At 39.1% G+C, this 18,208-nt stretch overlaps 4 protein-coding genes across 4 annotated transcripts; 1 reads left to right on the top strand and 3 right to left on the bottom strand.

Moving 5' to 3' along the window:
* Positions 1–373: 373 nt before the first annotated feature.
* K444DRAFT_651610 (uncharacterized protein) lies at positions 374–2,749 on the bottom strand. Its single transcript, XM_024885720.1, has 3 exons — positions 1,927–2,749; positions 1,623–1,877; positions 374–1,577 (listed from the first exon to the last, which is right to left on the bottom strand). Exons 1-3 carry the CDS (start codon positions 2,534–2,536, stop codon positions 430–432), a joined length of 2,013 nt encoding a protein of 670 aa, XP_024739472.1. The 5' UTR covers positions 2,537–2,749; the 3' UTR covers positions 374–429.
* Positions 2,750–5,582: 2,833 nt separating this feature from the next.
* K444DRAFT_641856 (uncharacterized protein) lies at positions 5,583–6,476 on the bottom strand (the record flags this gene model as incomplete). Its single annotated transcript, XM_024884674.1, has 2 exons — positions 5,583–6,276; positions 6,328–6,476. 2 exons carry the CDS (start codon positions 6,474–6,476, stop codon positions 5,583–5,585), a joined length of 843 nt encoding a protein of 280 aa, XP_024739471.1.
* Positions 6,477–12,444: 5,968 nt separating this feature from the next.
* Positions 12,445–13,119, top strand: K444DRAFT_627481 (uncharacterized protein; the record flags this gene model as incomplete). The annotated part of the gene is made up of 1 exon (XM_024882803.1): positions 12,445–13,119. The coding sequence occupies one exon, from the start codon at positions 12,445–12,447 to the stop codon at positions 13,117–13,119; it is 675 nt and encodes a 224-aa protein (XP_024739470.1).
* A 210-nt stretch (positions 13,120–13,329) lies between these two features.
* K444DRAFT_651608 (histidinol phosphate phosphatase H) lies at positions 13,330–14,387 on the bottom strand. Its single transcript, XM_024885719.1, has 2 exons — positions 14,203–14,387; positions 13,330–14,157 (listed from the first exon to the last, which is right to left on the bottom strand). The coding sequence occupies exons 1-2, from the start codon at positions 14,362–14,364 to the stop codon at positions 13,420–13,422; spliced, it is 900 nt and encodes a 299-aa protein (XP_024739469.1). The 5' UTR covers positions 14,365–14,387; the 3' UTR covers positions 13,330–13,419.
* Between the last annotated feature and the right edge of the window lie 3,821 nt (positions 14,388–18,208).

Genomic DNA, 18,208 nt, shown 5'->3' with positions numbered 1-18,208 from the left:
TAAGTCCGAGAATATTGCAGACGCCGTCACTCACCATATCCGTCAAGCTCATGACTATACTTCATGAATACAGCCTTCTTTCCGGACCTTTTGAGTTCGTCCAGTTTCAGGAATCTCCAGAAATTCAAATGTGTGGTGGTTATCGGACCATTGTTTGGGGCAAGTGTGAATGGTTTATTGTGGCATCGGAAGTTGAATAATGGTGTTTTGTTTTGGCTTCTGGTGATCGCAGTTATCCGGTCAGCGTCTTCCCTGAGAATGAGAGTGGAAGCTGACACTTGAGCAGAAGTCCGTTCTGGATTGCGACATCGTATGCGTTGTCTCTCGCAAAGAATGGGCAGGAGAGAGATCACGATCGTCGTGAGTGAGTGGACCTTAAACGAGCATTGATGATAATTCATTTATACATTGTGGTATATAATTTGTACATCATAGATCATGTAAACAGAACAAATCGCGGGCCCTGAAATCTTCCTGGATCTTCTCAGGCGCGCCCTCATCGCACCCGCCAATCTCTCTTCTAAATACGCGGGAATACTCAACAGCATGTTGCTTAAGATCTTCTACAGTGGTCGGGCTCCCATCCCAGCTCAACAAAGGCATACCCGCAATCTTAGGCAGTTCTCCCTTGAATGGCAACATACTCAGAAGAGATTTTGTAATCAAAGCAGTCTCGGCATGTTTGAGCGACAAATGCTTCGCCGGATCAGCAGTCAATTCCCCGTCTGAAGCCTCTTCCTCAGCTTCCTCTCTATACTCCTCAGGAGGTTGATACAAGTCGTTATGCAACGTTGCCAGGGAATCCGAATCCTCGAAATTCGGATATATCGTCCAGTACCCGCGAGCTCGGGCAAGTTTCAAGACATGTTCAAGCCATGAAGGATACGTTTTGCTAACTTCTTTCTTATTCAATGTTGTCGGGGTCGGTAAGGCATGCTCAGACGAAAGAGATTGTGCAACGAAATCGTGCAGCTCAACCCACTTCTCGCCAAAATACAATGCAGCATTACTGTTTGGAGCTTGCCATAGAAAAGGACTAATACCTTTGGCAATAATATTTGACCCCTTGGTTATATTCGTCAAAGGGGGAACGAATGAAGTCGAGTCGTTTAGATAATTCGACGGAATATCAAGGCTGAGAGCCATGAGATTCTGCTGGTAATCTATTCTGCTGAAAGAGTACTTGAATTCGAGTAAGCTATATTTCAGATAATGGAAGAACAATGGCGAGAGTTCTATCTGAGGAGAAAGGACAAGAATGTGTGACGTAGACGGATCAGAAGGCCAGAAAGATTCGAGCATTCGGATCGAATTCTCTTCTGCTGAAAGTCCGTGTTGTGGAATTCGGTGATGCAATGTAAGTAGACTTCCAGTGTTTTGTGCGGCTGGTGGCCACTTGAAGCGTGAAAGGTATTGGCGGGATGGTTCGTCGATATTATGTGAGAGCTCGATTGTCAATCGTGGTGGGGCGGAGGAGAAGAAATCGGCCTTCTTTAAAGAGTTCAGCAATCTCATCAGAGATCCAGAAGACGATGACTGAGCATGAACAACGATATCAATGGTAACCTTATTCCAGGCTGCACGGATCAGCAAATAGCCCCAACAAGGAGAGGGCAACATACAACTCAGTGAAGAACTGTCCAGCATTGTAATCCACATTAGATTTTGCTCCGCATTTCCAGGAAGGTCGATTACCGTCCTCCCAGCAGTAACCGCACGATCCTTAATACCCTTCAGACACCATATCTCCTCTTCCCCAGATGCATCAACGAACGTTGCTTGCGGATGTATGAAGGTGTTAATGTGATTAAAAGCAGCCGAGGCCGCGACCTCCATCCGGAAATCTGTGCTGTGAAGAGAAAAGTCCGGCCGTCCATCTGTAAACAAAGTTAAGATCTCTCCATGCAAAACTTTTCTCGAGCATACCATGAAATATGATCTTGCATTCCTTCGTTATGCCATTGACCGATCTCAAAATATCCATAGAAATGTCATCCCTTCCCAGAAGCGCAAAATGTACATAGTTTCTCTCTCGAATAGCCATATCGCAAGCAATGGGCAGTAATCTCGCGGCACTCTTCAAACTGGCAGCGGCGAAGAGGACGTTGTGATTTATCAATTCCGCGCCTCTCGTCTTAGAAACTGCATGCAGGGTCGAGGCAAGGTGGTAAAACTTAATAGGGCCGTTGAAATCGTGTGCCACAGACTCTGCTGTTCCTTCATGGCCGGGTTTTGACCGCGAGTCTTCGCCTTGGGGTGATTTTGGTGGAGGTGCATTTGGACCAGCAGGGAAGCCGTAGTTCGGTCTCTGTCTTGGATTCTCTAGGTCCGTTGGCATATTCTTGAAAAAATAGTAGAGTACGATGAATGCAAGAATACCCAAAGCAAGCCTTTTCAAAGTCCTCCGATGTGGCCCATGGGGTATTCGTCGATGCTGCCAGGCAAGCCCCATTGGCGTCCTGCCTCCCCGTCTGTGGTCATCATCCTTTTTTCCTAGCTCTTCGTCACCAGAAAATAACCGTGGTGGGAGAGGCATTGCGTGCGTCCCACGCTCATCGAGAGCTTACGCCGAGAGAAGAGCTGCCATGCGGCCTGTTCGGGTAGAGGAGCTCGATCGCAGGGCAAGAAGACCGAGGGCAGTGACGAGTTATCTTGGATAATCATCGACCGGTCGTGGGAGATCGTGGGAGGCCCCGAGCTGGTTCTGAGCAGATCCGGTCAAGTGTGTCCTCAACATGCAGTATGAATCCAGGCATAGGGTTTGGTGTTGCCGCACAGACCAGCAAGTCTTTTTGCGGAAGATTTGTCCGCCCCCAATTCCGGGGGGCTTCGTTCAACCACCATCCATCTATCATCAATCATTTTTCACAAATCTGCGGAATCACAGTATGAGCCCTTCCGTCTCTACTCTAGGACAACTGGACATTGCTATTTGATTTCTTGATTTATAAGACCTCTTCAAGGGGCGCCAGATCACACTACCTCCAAGCCCCATGAAGCCACAGTGCTTAGCTTGGCCTTGCAATTATTTCGAGAGAAGCTTGATCGCATTGCCTAATTTCGATTCTCAAAGCACGTGGCTATCAAAGAGAAAGAGAGGCACTAAAGGATTTTCGATTCTGAAACAACCCCATGATCAAGCATGACCCAGCTCCAACGTCAAGAACAACTAGAAATGGCATTTAACCTCAGCTGACCATGATTATGCTGCCACATCAATCAGCTCGAGGCAAGGCCACCTCCTCCTCACACCTCAAGCTAACACCTAAAAATACCTAACACGCAACGACGCCCTTCGCTATACCTGCTCTCTATGTCAACACTTTAGATACTGTTTCTGTTATCAGTTGGTGCGGATAGAGAGGGTTGATCGTATTCTCGTGTGGCGGAAGAAGAAGTCCAGGACTCACCCTCCGCCATACTTTCTTTGTAGGGGTGCTTGCGGGGACTGCATACTATAAATACTTGAACATAGAGGAGACTTGGTGAGGATTTGGAGGCTAGAGAAGGGTATTAGTTTACGGTTCACTTGAATCATAGACAGGCATGAATTGAAACGATGTTGACTTCCTTAATTGTGAATCAGTATGGAAACATACGATCAATGAACTGGTCCCAAGCCACATGGCATTCGCGAGAAGTTGCCGGTGATTCCAAGTCCGTACTTAATATCTCATTTCCGCTCTTAGAGCTTTAGTTCCATTTCCACCTTGCGATCAGCACATCAGAGCGTGAGCATGGCCGCAGCTCGCAATGCCAACACCAAAGCAGCAGCCCGCCTCCCTACCAACATCAACGCCAATAGGAGGACAACTACAACGCCTCGGTGGCCTGACAACCCCACAGCGATGAATATGCTGCCGCTTAAATGACGGAAAAAAGAACCAACAGGTGAGTCGGCCCAAGCATGTGATCCACATATTTTCCTAATGTACCTACAGTACTTCCACAACAACGAAGGAGGATGGCACAACTTTCTCTGCGTTAGCTGTGGACATAGTCGATGCACTACATGTCCGACTGAGGCCGAATTCCGTAGGGTGAGTCATTGCCGTTGCCGCTTCCGCCGGGGGGTCTAAGGGCTTGAAGAAAAACGCGTGGAAGTAGGACGCATGAAGTGTTTGCTGGGGTTGGTTGTAGCTGGTCAGGTGGAACGTTAAGGAGGGCGGTGTGGTCGGCGAGTGAGATTGGAGAGTCGAAGGACTGAAGCCGAAACATTCAGAGCTCTTTCATCGCCATTGCTCGACCACGCCTCTGTGCAATCAACACTGAATCCCAACCTTGAGTGGTCAGAATAGTCCTAGCAAGGCGGGAACTCAATCTTGGAAAATTATAAGAGCAGCGTAGGTTGGAGCAAATGTCTCCAAAGACAATAAACGTATAGTAATGAGCAACGGATCACATGCTAACAAGTGTTAAAAGCCTTCCAGCTGTCCTTTGAGAACTTCAAAATATAACTTAATCTCAATCGCAAGCTGCAGCATTTAACGTTCACTAATTATCTGTTCCAAGATGTCAGGTCAAGGAACAGACGCGACATGGTTAGACGATCAAAGGAACCCCTGACTACGAGGGTTACATTCGCTGGAGGAGGGCGAAATGGATTTGCTGCAACGTCTATTACTATAGCGAGAAGGTATCTGTAAGGACAGGTCACGTGTCTTCTCTAATGCTCAGACTCAGCTTGTGCCCAGTCGTGCCTAAATCTTAACGAAGGAGTTTCTTCAAGACGACCAGCCAGAAATGTTCTCACATGGGTTGCTGGAACTGCCTGGCGGCAGAGCCTATTCCGATGAAGAAGAATTGCGACATCTGCACGACTTGTATGGGTGAAAGATGAATGTGCAAAGGGTAAGTATGATGAACCGTGGTCTGGCTGGGGATGCGTGAGTCTGAAAGAGAGATGGATTCAGATAATCGAGAAATCAAGTACAGCTCCATTCACGGAGGCGAGCGTTTGTAATCCGTAGATCCTTGAATCGGTCATTATCAAAAGCTTTCTTTGAAGCCCAGGAACAGTTAAAGAAATACTACCGAGGTAATTGTTTGATAACAAAACAAACTCAAAGCAATAAAAATCAGAGCAGAGAAAAATGTCAAGTGAAGGACCAACTGGGTACTGGGTTTTCTGCATGCCTAGGATGAAGTCACTTCTCCACATCCAGTAAGTCAGCCCCTGTATTTGCCATAAGCAATGCTGACAGACTGCAGTGCGATAAAAAGAACCCTCATGATCTCGACGTGCTTGAGGTGTGGCCACTGGGTTTGCGTTGGGTGTCAAGTCTTTCGAGAGAAGAAGCCAAAGCGACAAACGGAAAAGGCAATGCCATCAGGTAAAATTCGAGTCCAAAATGCACTTGCATCTTATTTAGGGGGAGACGGGAGTTTAAGGGAAGGATAGCGCAAGGAGTTGAGCTAGAGAATCGATTTCTTTCAAATCTGCATTAGAATTACACCCCTTGGAATTCATCTATCATGAACGTAGCGCCGCAGACATGCCGTCCCATCTCTACCGCAATGGCCTCAAAGACGCCGCAGATACCTCGCTAGAAAGTTGACATAACGTCTATTCAAACGCCGAATCATTCCAACTTGCTGATCAACCCTTTTCTCACCTTCCCATTTACCACTCCCCCAATCCCGAAGGCAGGCACAATTCTGCACATCCTCGCTACAGCACTAACTCCCCAGTTCTTCTTAACGATCGTCCATCTGTCTCCCCAACCGACCTCTTTGCCCCTATTATACAGATCCAACCCTAGGAGATGCATAGGCGTGCTGAAGATCTGAATGGTAGCGGGAGCAAGGAACTGTGCTATCGTCTGCCCACTCAAACTCTTCTGTATTTCCTGGCTCATGTTCCTGCTAATAATGGGACCGAGGAGAGGCGGGAGGTTAAAACTAGCAAAGATTGTCATACAATCCCGAAGCGTGAACAGTGCATACGACGGCAGAGGAACAGGTCTAGGTGGGCCACCGGGCCCGAACAGTCTCGCAAAGGCTTGGTCCTTGAAGAGGCAGAGTCCAATATTTGCAGTCGAGGAAGCAGCAAATTTGGCGGTTCCGCTGGTAACGAGTGTAGCAGGCTTATTTTGAACGGTCGAAGTGAGAGTATCGAGGGTATTGGCTGTGAGGTAGGTGCCGCCGTACAGCATACATATTAGACCAAAGGGCTTCGAGAAGATGAGGCTGTGAGGTCGGAGGAGGAAGGTTTTGAGTGAGGTTTTCAGGGAGTCCTTGAGGGTTGCTTGCCCGGAGGCATTCTGCATAATTGCTCTGCAGGGACGTCAACGGTGACTCAAAAAACAGAGAGGGAGGAAAACACACTTGTCAATCACAGTGATGAGCGGAGCAACAAGAGTCGCAGCACACGCTCCCGACACAAAGTCAGACGCTAACCGCAGACCCAGATTCTTTGTATTCCATACCGTGGGTGCTACCAGAGGTGTTTCCGCAACCTTTGTAATAGGAGACATGGGTTTTTGTGCTGGCTGGGTATCTATCCCTTGTGCAGGACTGTCCAGCCCTGGGAGACGGGTCATCGTGAAATCATTGACTCTGCATTAGCCTAATTGCTTGAAGATATAGTCAGAGTGACAGCGACCCCGCAATAGGTGGAGTGAAGAGTGTGCAAAGGCTCTGCAGGTCAATTGGAGTCGTGCATAAGCTGCGAAGATCGACGCTGGCCGATTTCGCTTTGGATCGGGATTTTTTCCCTCTTGCTTAACCTTATCGAGGACGCTGATAAGGGTGAATCCACGTGACTGTACCTCTTCCGTCCTACTTTAATATCGGCCATAAAAGGCTTGTGGGGGTTCCATGATGGAGTCGGTGTGTGTTGATGACAGAGAGGAGATATATTCGCATCTTAGATTGTTTGAGACATTGGATCATCTCCTGATCTGGCTTGCATGCTGACCTGGAAAACCCCCAAGCAAAGCCCCCCCTGGCACGTGCTCGGCTAGCCGATGCACTAACCGAGATCCCTAGTCAATGCACACCCCAAGCGAATGCACACCTCACAAAATATTACCCCTCCATCTTCAAAATTCGATAAAATGGTCAGCGAACAAGATATTGAGAAAGCGATTAATGCGCTAGATAGGCAATTGATCCTTAATTATAGTCAAGTGGCCAGGGATTTTGGTATTGAGCGTATAACCCTCATGCGAAGGCATAAAGGCATATATGCCTCCAGATAAGAAGCAACCTCCCTTTACTACAAACTCCTTACTAATACGTAAGAAGAGGCTTTAATTAGTCAAATCAATAAGCTTATAGTCCGTAGACTCCCTCCTACCTCGCAGATTATCAGAAACCTTACAGAGGAGATTATTGGCCGCAATATAAACAAGAATTAGATAGCTAGTTTTATCTACCGGTACTTATCTTGCCTAAAGAGCCTTTATTTATATAATATTAATAATTTGCGAATAAAATCGGAATATGGGCCCTATAGCTAGTTCTTCTTTAATTTGGTAGCGTTTAATTTTAGTATTTTCCCTATATTTTGCTTACTTTATAGATAAAATAGCTAATATTCCTCTCTTCTATTTAGTTAATTAAAGCAATCGAAGATTATAATATTATGGCAGAAAATATATATAATTAGGACGAGAAGAATTTTTTAATTAGAATTATATATATAATAAAGCATATAATAATAAAAGAAGTATATAATAGTAGGAAAATTACTAAAGCAAAGCAGGATGGCTTACGAGAGTTTATTAGCTTACTTGCTTTTATTTATACGAATAGTATAAAGATTCTACCGGCTCTTATTTATAAAGGAACTTCTGGGGACCTTTAGGATATTTGGTTAGATAATTTAAAAGAGAGGGAATATACTTGGTTTACGTCTAGTATAAATAGGTAATTATCTAATACTCTGGGCCTAGTATATCTTACCCAAGTTTTTAATCCTGCTACCTATATAAAAGCAGGATATAGAAGGAGGCTTTTAATTATAGATAGGTATTCTAGCTATATTAATATAGAGTTTATTCGGATATATAATTGGCTTAAAATTCTACTTCTTATTTTATCCCTATATTTAATATATTATTTTTAACCTTTAAATATAGGTTATTTTTTATTATTTTCTACTTACTATTCTACCGAGATTAATAGGGTTTTAAATACTAGTAAGGATATTACTTGCTTAATAAAAAGGATATTTTGGTCTATTTTCAAGCCTACTTGGGACAAAAGTATATCTGAATCGAATATTTTATTTACTTAGAAGAAGACGGGTATATAGCCCTACTAACTATTAATTATCTTATTAGCTATCGCTTTACTAAGACTGCAAACTTCTCCTAAAGCTTCTCCTAATATAATTTCAACTTCTTATACTACGAAATATATACGGCAATTCTCAAAAATTTATATAAAAAACCCGTCTAAGGTTGCTTTTTGCAAGCTTACTAAAGCAAACAAGACGAATACTGCAAAGGCTTCTATTACAGAGTACCGTATAGAGAGTTTGAAGGAAGCTTTATAGCTTGAAAAGAAAAAGAGATATTATAGGAAAAAGCTTAATTTGACAGGAGAGCCATTAGGAAAGGCCCAGTTCTTTGGAATAGCTGAAGTACTAGCTATAGTGGTACGTGAGGATACGAGGGTTATACAGGCAGAATAAGATAAATTAGATAAGCAAAAGGCAAAGGAGGATGCAAAGATTACTAAGGCTATAGATAATGCCTTGAAAAAGCAGGAGAAAGAATTAGAGAGGCTTAGGAAGGCGGAGGAAAAAGTAATTACTGATTAAGTAAAGAAGGAGAAGCATAAATTGGAGGTTTTGGAAAGGGCAGTAGCTAGAAAGGCGGCTACTGTAGCTAGAAATACTGCTAAAAAAGCCAAACCCTCTCGTATAGTAATATTGAGGGTAGGATCTTCGATTTTATCGAATTTAGGGGCTCAGGAAGCGGTAATAGTAGAGGAGGACGATTCTGAAGCTGTGGGGGTGGTACAGACCTCCCGATCGGGAAGGGAGATTATTCTACCATAACGCCTTAGAAAATGAAAAATCCTGATTAGCCAACTTAATGCGCCTAGTTCAATTGCTTTATATTTTTAATTTTAGGCCGATTGATTATGTGGTTATTTAATAATTAATTAATTAAGCTCGAGGTCGGCTGAAAATTTGGGGTGTGCATTCGCTTGGGGTGTGCATTGACTAGGGATCTCGGTTACTCATGATGTGTGAGACTTCTAATCTTTATCGCAATCCACTGAGAATTATAATCTTCTGGCATATTCCATGGATTAATTGGTTCTGTGTACTTAATTGATTATAACCGAGCTTTCAATCGGTGTTCCTGGGCTCAGAGAATGATTCAGCTTCCGTCCCGCCCCAGCCGCCAACTACCCCTCCTTCTCCCAGCAACCGACGCAAACACGGGTTGCAGTGTGCAGAAGGCGCTTTCGGAGCGACTTCGAGAGCCCTGTCCGCCTTAAACGTAGTTCGTATAGAGTCATGCTCTAGCGGAGTGGTATTCTGATGCAGAAGCTGAACAAACAGGCCCCAAATCCCTGCCGCATTGGAAGAGCCAGCTGGTTGTGTTTCACAGGCCGGTGATGGGGTCAGCATCCTAGTCCGCATGCCTCCCAAGTCGAGCAACACAAAAGCCTGTGGGAATTCCCACCTTTCCGGTCATTTTTTGCATGTCAACTGGCCCCTGCTACGCGGCATACCGAGTTTCCCTTATTCGCAGGGCCAGCTTCGACTTGGGTGAGGCTCGAGCTAGGCTCGACCCCTACGATATCCCTTGATTGAGCAACGATGCAAGGGGCTTGGAAGCTCTGATGATTCGGTGTTTATTGACTTTGTTGCACATCTCAAACCCTTGTCCAATTTTGAGGTGTCGTGTTCTGCTTTTTGGCTTTATGTCAATCCAGGGTTACGGGTTGGAACTAGGCTTCTTTTTCTTCAATAAATGCACGGCGCCAAAGGCGTTCCTACCATCTTGACAATTTATGTAACTTTGTTACAAGTCGGTAGCAGGGGCCAAAATCTGTCCTCCTTGTCTCGACTTCCATTCTAAGAATCTGTTGCCATGGGACGGGCCGACGGGTAGAAGTCCAGGTCATTTCTCGTAGTTCTCCAAGCCATCTGGCCCCAAGATCGTCTAAGTTCATGGGTTGCAAGTTTTAGTATAGAGGAAGTGGGTTTTTTAGAGATTCGACCCAGAAGGTACCCCGACGAGGGCCATTATAAAAGTGGCACGGCTGTAGTGGCGCTTTTGCAAAGGGCAATAGCTTGAGCAGAGTTCCCGACAACTCAACGCTTGAGATTAGGTTCAGATCTTTTCTAGACATTACAATGGGAACCTGATCTGCCGCTCTTCAACCGTACATTGATTTTTTTGTCGTCTCCCCACAAAGGAGCTAGTTCTCGCGCATCGCCTGCATATGACGAGGCGCTCCCTCTCGGGCCTGAGCTTGAGACTCACGTCCTTCGCCTGATCTCCTCCCCATGATCTAGCAACCTCCATCTTGGCCAACAAATAAAACCCAAGGTTTCGTTGCTATGGCTTTGTTACAAATTTCAAGTGGGTCATCTCGCAACATGACGACCCGACGTTTATTCTCCACCACATTGCCACATTGTGGGGTTTGGACTCCGCTTCTTCCCCTCTCCCCCTCTTTTTACCAGAGAAGGCGTCACACAACCCTCACCTGCACCAATAAATACCAGTGAATTGGTCTTTGTTGCATATCGAAGAAGTGGATCTCACTCCAAGTAAACATGATTCGTCTATTGAAGGTTTAATGTCCCCGACCAAATGCGGTGCTTTACATTTGAGATCTCACCGTCGCTGTCAGCGCAGCCACACGCGCTTGCTGTACCAATATTCTACAACTTGTGTTGCATACCGGTCTTGTGTTACCATCGCATTTTGTTTCCGGATGTTGGATAGTGATCGGAAATATGATGACGGTGGGGGTTATCTCCCTATGATACACCTGGGCAATTGCCACTGGAGTATTGGAGCCACGCTGTTCCCGTATTAACGCAACATTTGTGCAGTTTCCTTCTTTCACCGTGTCGTTAATCTCAATTTCCTTTCTTCTTTCTATTTCCATGCTCACATACATTCATCAACTTATAGAGCTCTCTCCGGGGTACTAGGAATGCAAAGACGAACTGAGAGACAACTCGGCTAACCACCTCTCTTGTATCAAATTCCCGCTATCTTTACAGCGACCACTGGGCCGTGATGTATCCCAATTTACATTCATTTCTTGGCCAGTACCAGGCGTAACCCCGAGCGCCAAAAGGAAGATGTGGGCTCTTAATTAGCGAATCCCCCCAAATGCCGTTGCTACCCTTCCTTCATTGGCCGTCTGCCGTGACTCTTACTGGTCTTTTGTTACACATATAACACCCCTGTCACTTCACTAGTGTGCCAAGGGGCTGTGATCCAAGCTCTGATCTAGCTTATACAGATGAGGGAAGGCTTAGGAATGTTCTTGGATGGTGCGGTGCGTTCTGATGTCACTGGTGCTGAGAGCTGGATCCTTAGCTTGGGGGCAAGAAGCGCTCCCAGAGGTCTCGTCTAGTTTTACCTGTTTATTTAGCTTTGAGGAGAGATACAACATCTCTTAGATTGAACTTCCGGTTTTATTCGAGCTAAAGGATTCAGCTACTGATCACTAGCACTCATCACCTCACGCCAAGCCACAGAAACCCTAAGATGTCTGGAGAAAATCCATCTGTTGCACGACTGAAAGTCCTCGGTTGGCTGTCAGCAGCCGCCGCCGTTTTTTTAGATCCTTGAGGATTCTTACTCTGCTGACCATACCCTGCGTAGTTCGAATAATGAGCTAGTTTTGACACGTTTCTATAGCTGCTGGCGGTAACCTACTTGCGATTGACTGCTTTGGAGCTAATCGCATCCAAATCTTCTTCTGCTCCTGGGGTTGAGAATGGGTTAATAGGTCCCATTCTTAGCTACCTGACTGATTTGACGTTGGTCGGATCCTCAATGCATTCCGGCCACTACGAAACTCCCGCGATAATATTTCAATTGGGGAGCTATATCACTAGAAAATTGTGAATATTACACTCTACTACTCTACAACACTCGGTTTAAGAAGGCACAGGATTGCTAGCGTATGTGCAATGAGAGTAACGTGCTCTTTACCGAAGTTTCATGGTTCTGGTTTTCGAAATTCCGCAGATTGCAACCTTGCTCCTTGAAAATACTAGACAAAATCTATGGCACCTCAATTTCGGGTTATATCTACGTCACTCTTCTAAATAGCAACCGCGATGATCATACAACGGTAGCGACTCAACCGATCCTTTTGTCGCACGTCTTAATTATTATTCAGCCTTTAACCCAAGACCACCCTTCTCGTGAACGTGTCTGCTTGCGAACTTTCCACCTGAGACTCCACAAAACATAAAGAACACCATACTCTTTAGCTCTAGCCAATATGAAGCTCCCTATATCTCTCGTTTTTGTGTTGCCATACCTTACGCCCGCTCATCCCATCATCGTCGAGCACACCGAAATTCCTAATCGTCCAATTCAAACCCACGACGATCCGATCCACGCCCTTCATCCTCGCGACAGCGTAACCGTCGGGATCATGAGCTCGTTCTCCAATTCCACTGTTACAAACACACAGAATAATGCCAATGGAAAATTCAAAGTTGTCAATAATGCAAACAACGCAAACATCGCCATGGACGACAATTCGAATCACACCGCTGACTTCCACTCCTTTGGCGACAAGATCATGCTAAATTCTACTGGAAGCAATACAGGCGGTTGGAACTCGAAGAATCGGGATACAAATCTGACAACCAGTCACAAGGAGAAGCGGGCGAGTGAGCAGAAGCTGCTTGAGGCGAAGGCAAAGAACTCCAGTAAAGATCGTCGCTTCAGAAATTTCGGAGCAAGGCAGACCAGAGACGGATATCGATGGGATGGCAACATGCCCTCCGGCAGACCTGGTGCGGCTAAAAATCGGAATGCTGCAGATTGCGAACCCATTGGCTATGCATACCTTGCAGAGCAATGCGTGCCTACTACGAGAACAAAATCCAAGTCGAACAAGTCAGCCAAGCCCAACTCAACCAATTCAGCCTTGAACAAGAGAGATTAGGTGAACCTAAATTTAATTACTAGAGATGGTAAAGCAAGCAACTTGACCAGAAGTGGAAACAACAATGCCGTTGAGGTTTATATCGCTGGAGGCGGAGATAACACCGTCAATATCACTGTGAGCCTCGAGGCCGAAAACTCTGCATTGGAAAATTCGAACAACAACAATGCGGTCAAATTTTATATCGGAGAAGCAGAGAGGGTCAATACGGGCGATTCAACTGTTCTCGTGGCGGGGGAAAGAAGGCGAATGGACTGCCACTGTAGGCCATTCATGGTCTAAGTCTAGCAAAATCTAATTCTATGCTTTGAAACTCTTCCTTATACTCGCCAAGGTGACACTTCGTACACTGACCTGACTCTTCATATCCCCATTCTTCCCATCTAGAGCGTACAGCTCCTTCACTTCCAGCGATTCCAAATATTCAATGCCCCTCTCATAATTCGTCCCTACGTGCGCAATCCCATGGCTATCATCACTCAAAGTCAACATGCCCCCCATGCCCAGAAACTCCTCACAAACACTCCTGGTCGGATACGGCTCCTTTAACCCCTTCCTCAGCCCACTGGTATTAACCTCCACCAAACCTCCCTGCTCAATGATGACCTTCAAATTCCTCACCACCTTCTCCCAAACCCCCTTTATCTCCCTCAAATCCCGATTCGGCTCATCACTCAACAACCGAATCAAATCCAAGTGCCCTACAACTCTTGGTTTTAATGCATTCAACATCTCAAATTGCGCATCAAAATAATCCTCGAAAAGCCTCTCATCACTGCCTCCGGCCACTTCTCTTGCTTTCCGGTAGAACACAACGTCATAATCGATGGGAATCGCATGAACATGGTGTACAGAACCGATGTAGAAATCAATGACTGGATTTGAGGCCAACTCTTTCATAAGACCGGCGTAGCAAGGCCGGATCCACTCTCCTTCGAACCCGATCAAGATCTTGATTTTTCCGGCGTATTTCTCTCGTAACTTTGCTGCCTCAATGAGGAACCTTTCGTGACGAGGTCTAAGGGGTGCGGTTGATACCTAACCTAGATTTAGTGAGAGATAGTAAAGGGGGAGGAAATATACTTCGTCGGGGTACATATCGTCGTCTGAGTCACGGGGCATGTGCTCGGTTAAGGCAAAGGTCTGCATTCCGTGCGAGATAGCGCTTTGGACCACTTCCTCCAAGGTGTCTTTTGCATGGCCAGGGCAGAATTGACCGGAGTGGCTGTGCATTGAGAAGGCCATAATGGGCAGAGGTGAGGTATTGAAAGTAGGAAAGAATTCGAAGAAGGCAGGACGCTGATAAGGCTTTATCCAACCTTTGATCCCGGTAGCTTTAGGTAGCTTTGCCGAGATGAAAACTGGAGCAGCGAATGGATGTAGTCGGTCCGATATAATACTAATAAAAACAGTCTGCGTTTTATACTTATAATAGTCTTTTAACTGCAAACTAATTAATTAATACTAAGTAATATAGTTATAAAGTAAAATTATATAAAACGCGAAAATATTTTAAAAAAGTTATATATATCTAAACAAATAATATATTAAACTTAGATTTTATAAGACTTTTTAAGCTTTTATAAACTTATTATATATAATAAAAACTTAAGTTTTAAGAGTTATTATTAAAGAAAATATTAAATATTAAAAGTTTAAATTCTTTTATTATATAAAATATAATTTTTAATTATAAAACTTATATATAAAATAATTCTTATAATAAGAAATATTAAAATTAAAATATAAAAAATATAAAAAATATAAAAGAAAAATAAATATAATATAAAAAACTAGAGCTTAAATATAATAAATATAATATTAAGGGCTTAAAAAGTAAAATAAAGAATATTTTATAAAAATATAAAAAAATATTTTATAATATATTAATTATTATAATTTAGCTTTTAATTTATTTAACTAGTATTATTTATATTTTATTACTTATATTTTATTATTTTCGAGTTTTATAATTAAATATAAAAAAGAATAATTTCTTTTAATTATATACTAATTTCCTAATCCGGCCTAATACTAGATTCTTTTAAATATTTTATATATTTATATATATTTTTTTTATTTAATATATTTATTTTCTAATTTTTTTATATCTAATTTTTTTATATCTAATTTTTTTATATCTAATTTTTTTATATTTAATTTATTTATATCTAATTTATTTATATCTAATTTATTTATATTTAATTTATTTATATTTAATTTATTTATTATTTTAATATATAATTTAAGCTAAAAGTTTTTATACTAGTATATAAATCTTAAATCTTAAATTAATTCCTAAATTAAATTAAAAATATATATTCCGGTATACTAAATTTTATATTAGATTTTTATTTTATATTAGATTTTTAATTTCGTATTTAAATTCTTATTATTAGTATAGCTATTTTTTTTAGAAGTTATATATATAATTACGGGATATAGGATATAGGATATAAGTAATAAGATATAAGTAATAAGATATAAAATATAAAATATAATTATATAATTTTATATTTTATTAATAATTTAATTAGTAAACTAGACTTTTTTAAATTTAATAGATTTAGAAATTATATATTAATATTATAATACTATAATTCTTACTTTTAAATAATAATAACTTTACTAATTTTATATAAATAGTATTTCTATATTTATATAATAGTATTATATATTACTAGTAAACTAATACTAATTAGTTTATATATATAGATTAGAAAATAGAATTTTTTAAGCTAAAGAAATATCCGGTAGCTTATAATAAAATTAAACTAGTTTATATTAAAAAAGGAAATTATCTATTAATTTTATAAAGTATTTAATAGCTTAAAAAAGAAAATAGCTAGCTTTTACTAAGAACTAATAATTATTTTATTAAAAAGGAAAATTATTTATTAATTCTATAAAGTATTTAATAGCCTAAAAAAAAAGACTCTAGTTCTTACTAATTAATAAATAGTTAGCTATTTAACTATTTATTTATTTAATAATTTACTATTTTTTAAAACTAACTTTTTTTAGTTTTAAAACTATTTTCTTAAAAACTATTTTTTCTATTTATATAATACTCGTATTTATAAGATCTTTTTTCCGAAATATATATTTTATATATATTTTTAAAGCTTTTTAATTATTATTTTAATTTTATTATTAAATTAAGTTCTTTAAACTTTAGATTCTCCCGAAATTATAATATTTTACTTTCTAAATTTCTTATTATAAATGAAATATTTAAAAATAAAATATTTATTTTAATACTTTTAATATTTCTAGATATCTAAGATATCTAATATCTGAATTAGGTATCTAGTATCTTAATTACTAGATATCTAGTATTTTAATTACTAAATATCTAATATTTTAACTAGATATCTAAACCAGGTATCTAAATACTTTTATTACTAAATTCTTTTTATAAACTTACTATAAACTACCTTATTTTTAAATCTCTTTTATTATAAATTATATATATATATTAAAAAGAATTTGGCTCTAGAAATTTAGTATAATAGAACTATAGAATAAATATATATAAATAAAGAAATAAAAAGATAATATTAATCTAATTATCTATAATAATAAGGAAGTTCTAGATTACCTTAATACTAGATTATTTTAGTATAAAATAAAGAAGTTAACTAATAATTATTTCTGGGAATTATTTAAAAAAGATTTTAGTAATTTTAACTTTAAAGTATTTAATTATTTAGATTAATATATACTATATAAATTATAAGCTATTTTATAATATAATAGTATTTATATTAAATAAAATAATAAGAAATTTATTATTATATAGTTCTTAGTTAATACTATTTAAAAAAAAGAGTAATATACCTGAATTATAGCTAATATTATTATTACTAAACTAGATCTTAATATAGGTTTTATTATTTTATTATATATATTCTTTAATAATAATATTATAAGAAATTAATAAACTAAACTAATTATTATTTATATTTCTTTATTACTTATATTTGCTTCTATTAGTACTAGATTATAGAAAGCTAATAATAACGGATTTCTATTACTTTTACTATTTCTATTATTTCTAAATAGCCTTTTAGCTAGCTTTTTTATTATAAAGCTAATTAAAGAAATAATAAAGATATATATTAAAATATAGAAATATAATAAAACTAATAATAGTTTTAATTAAAAACTTATTATTTTTCTTAATATTTACTAATATATAAAGCTTTTATAAAAGATATTAGTAAAAGCTTTTCTTATTATATTAAAGGAACTAGTATAAGATTACTTTTATAATAACTAGCTCTTTTAATATATATATAAAGAGGCCTATATAAATATTTATAGCTTTTTTAAAGGCTCTAGTTTCTAATATTAAAACTTAGATAAATAAAATACTATTATAATAATAACTATAATAATTTAATATCCTAAAAAAACAATATTTAAACTTGTCTAATTACTAATTAATAACTTATATAAATTATAATATAGACTAGTATTTGCTTTATAAAATACCGAATTCCTATATAATAAAATTATTACTTCTTATTAAGATATACTAGTATACTAATATATAGTCTCGAATTCTTTTCCTAATCTTAGCTAACTTATTAATAAGCTCTAATTATTTATTACTATTTATAAGAAAAAATAATAAATTAATACCGAGATTCTTTTTACTAATTAATAATACTATTCTTAAAATCTTTTAAACTATTACCTATTCGGAAATTATTAATATAAATCTAGCTATAATTTCGAAACCTATAATAACTATTTCAAGTTCTATAATTATAATAATTATATTCTAAAGTTATATTTTATATATAAAAAACCCGAATACTATTTATAAAAGTATATACTAAAGAAATAAGAGGCTAAGAAAGCTTAATTTAAGAATAGAAATATTTACTAATTTAGATTCTGAAATACCTATAATTTTAATAAATGCTTTAGTAATATTTATATATAATATATTATTAAATTTAAATAAAAAAAGATAATAAAAATAGTAAGAATAAATTAATAAGTAATACTTTTAAAACCTTATTAGTAGAAATAAATAAAGGAAAGAAATATTATTCTAATTTCTATTTTATTTTTATTA

Source organism: Hyaloscypha bicolor (assembly GCF_002865645.1).
Source record: "Hyaloscypha bicolor E unplaced genomic scaffold K444scaffold_53, whole genome shotgun sequence".
NCBI lineage: Eukaryota > Fungi > Ascomycota > Leotiomycetes > Helotiales > Hyaloscyphaceae > Hyaloscypha > Hyaloscypha bicolor.
This window is presented reverse-complemented; position numbering and strand designations above follow the sequence as displayed.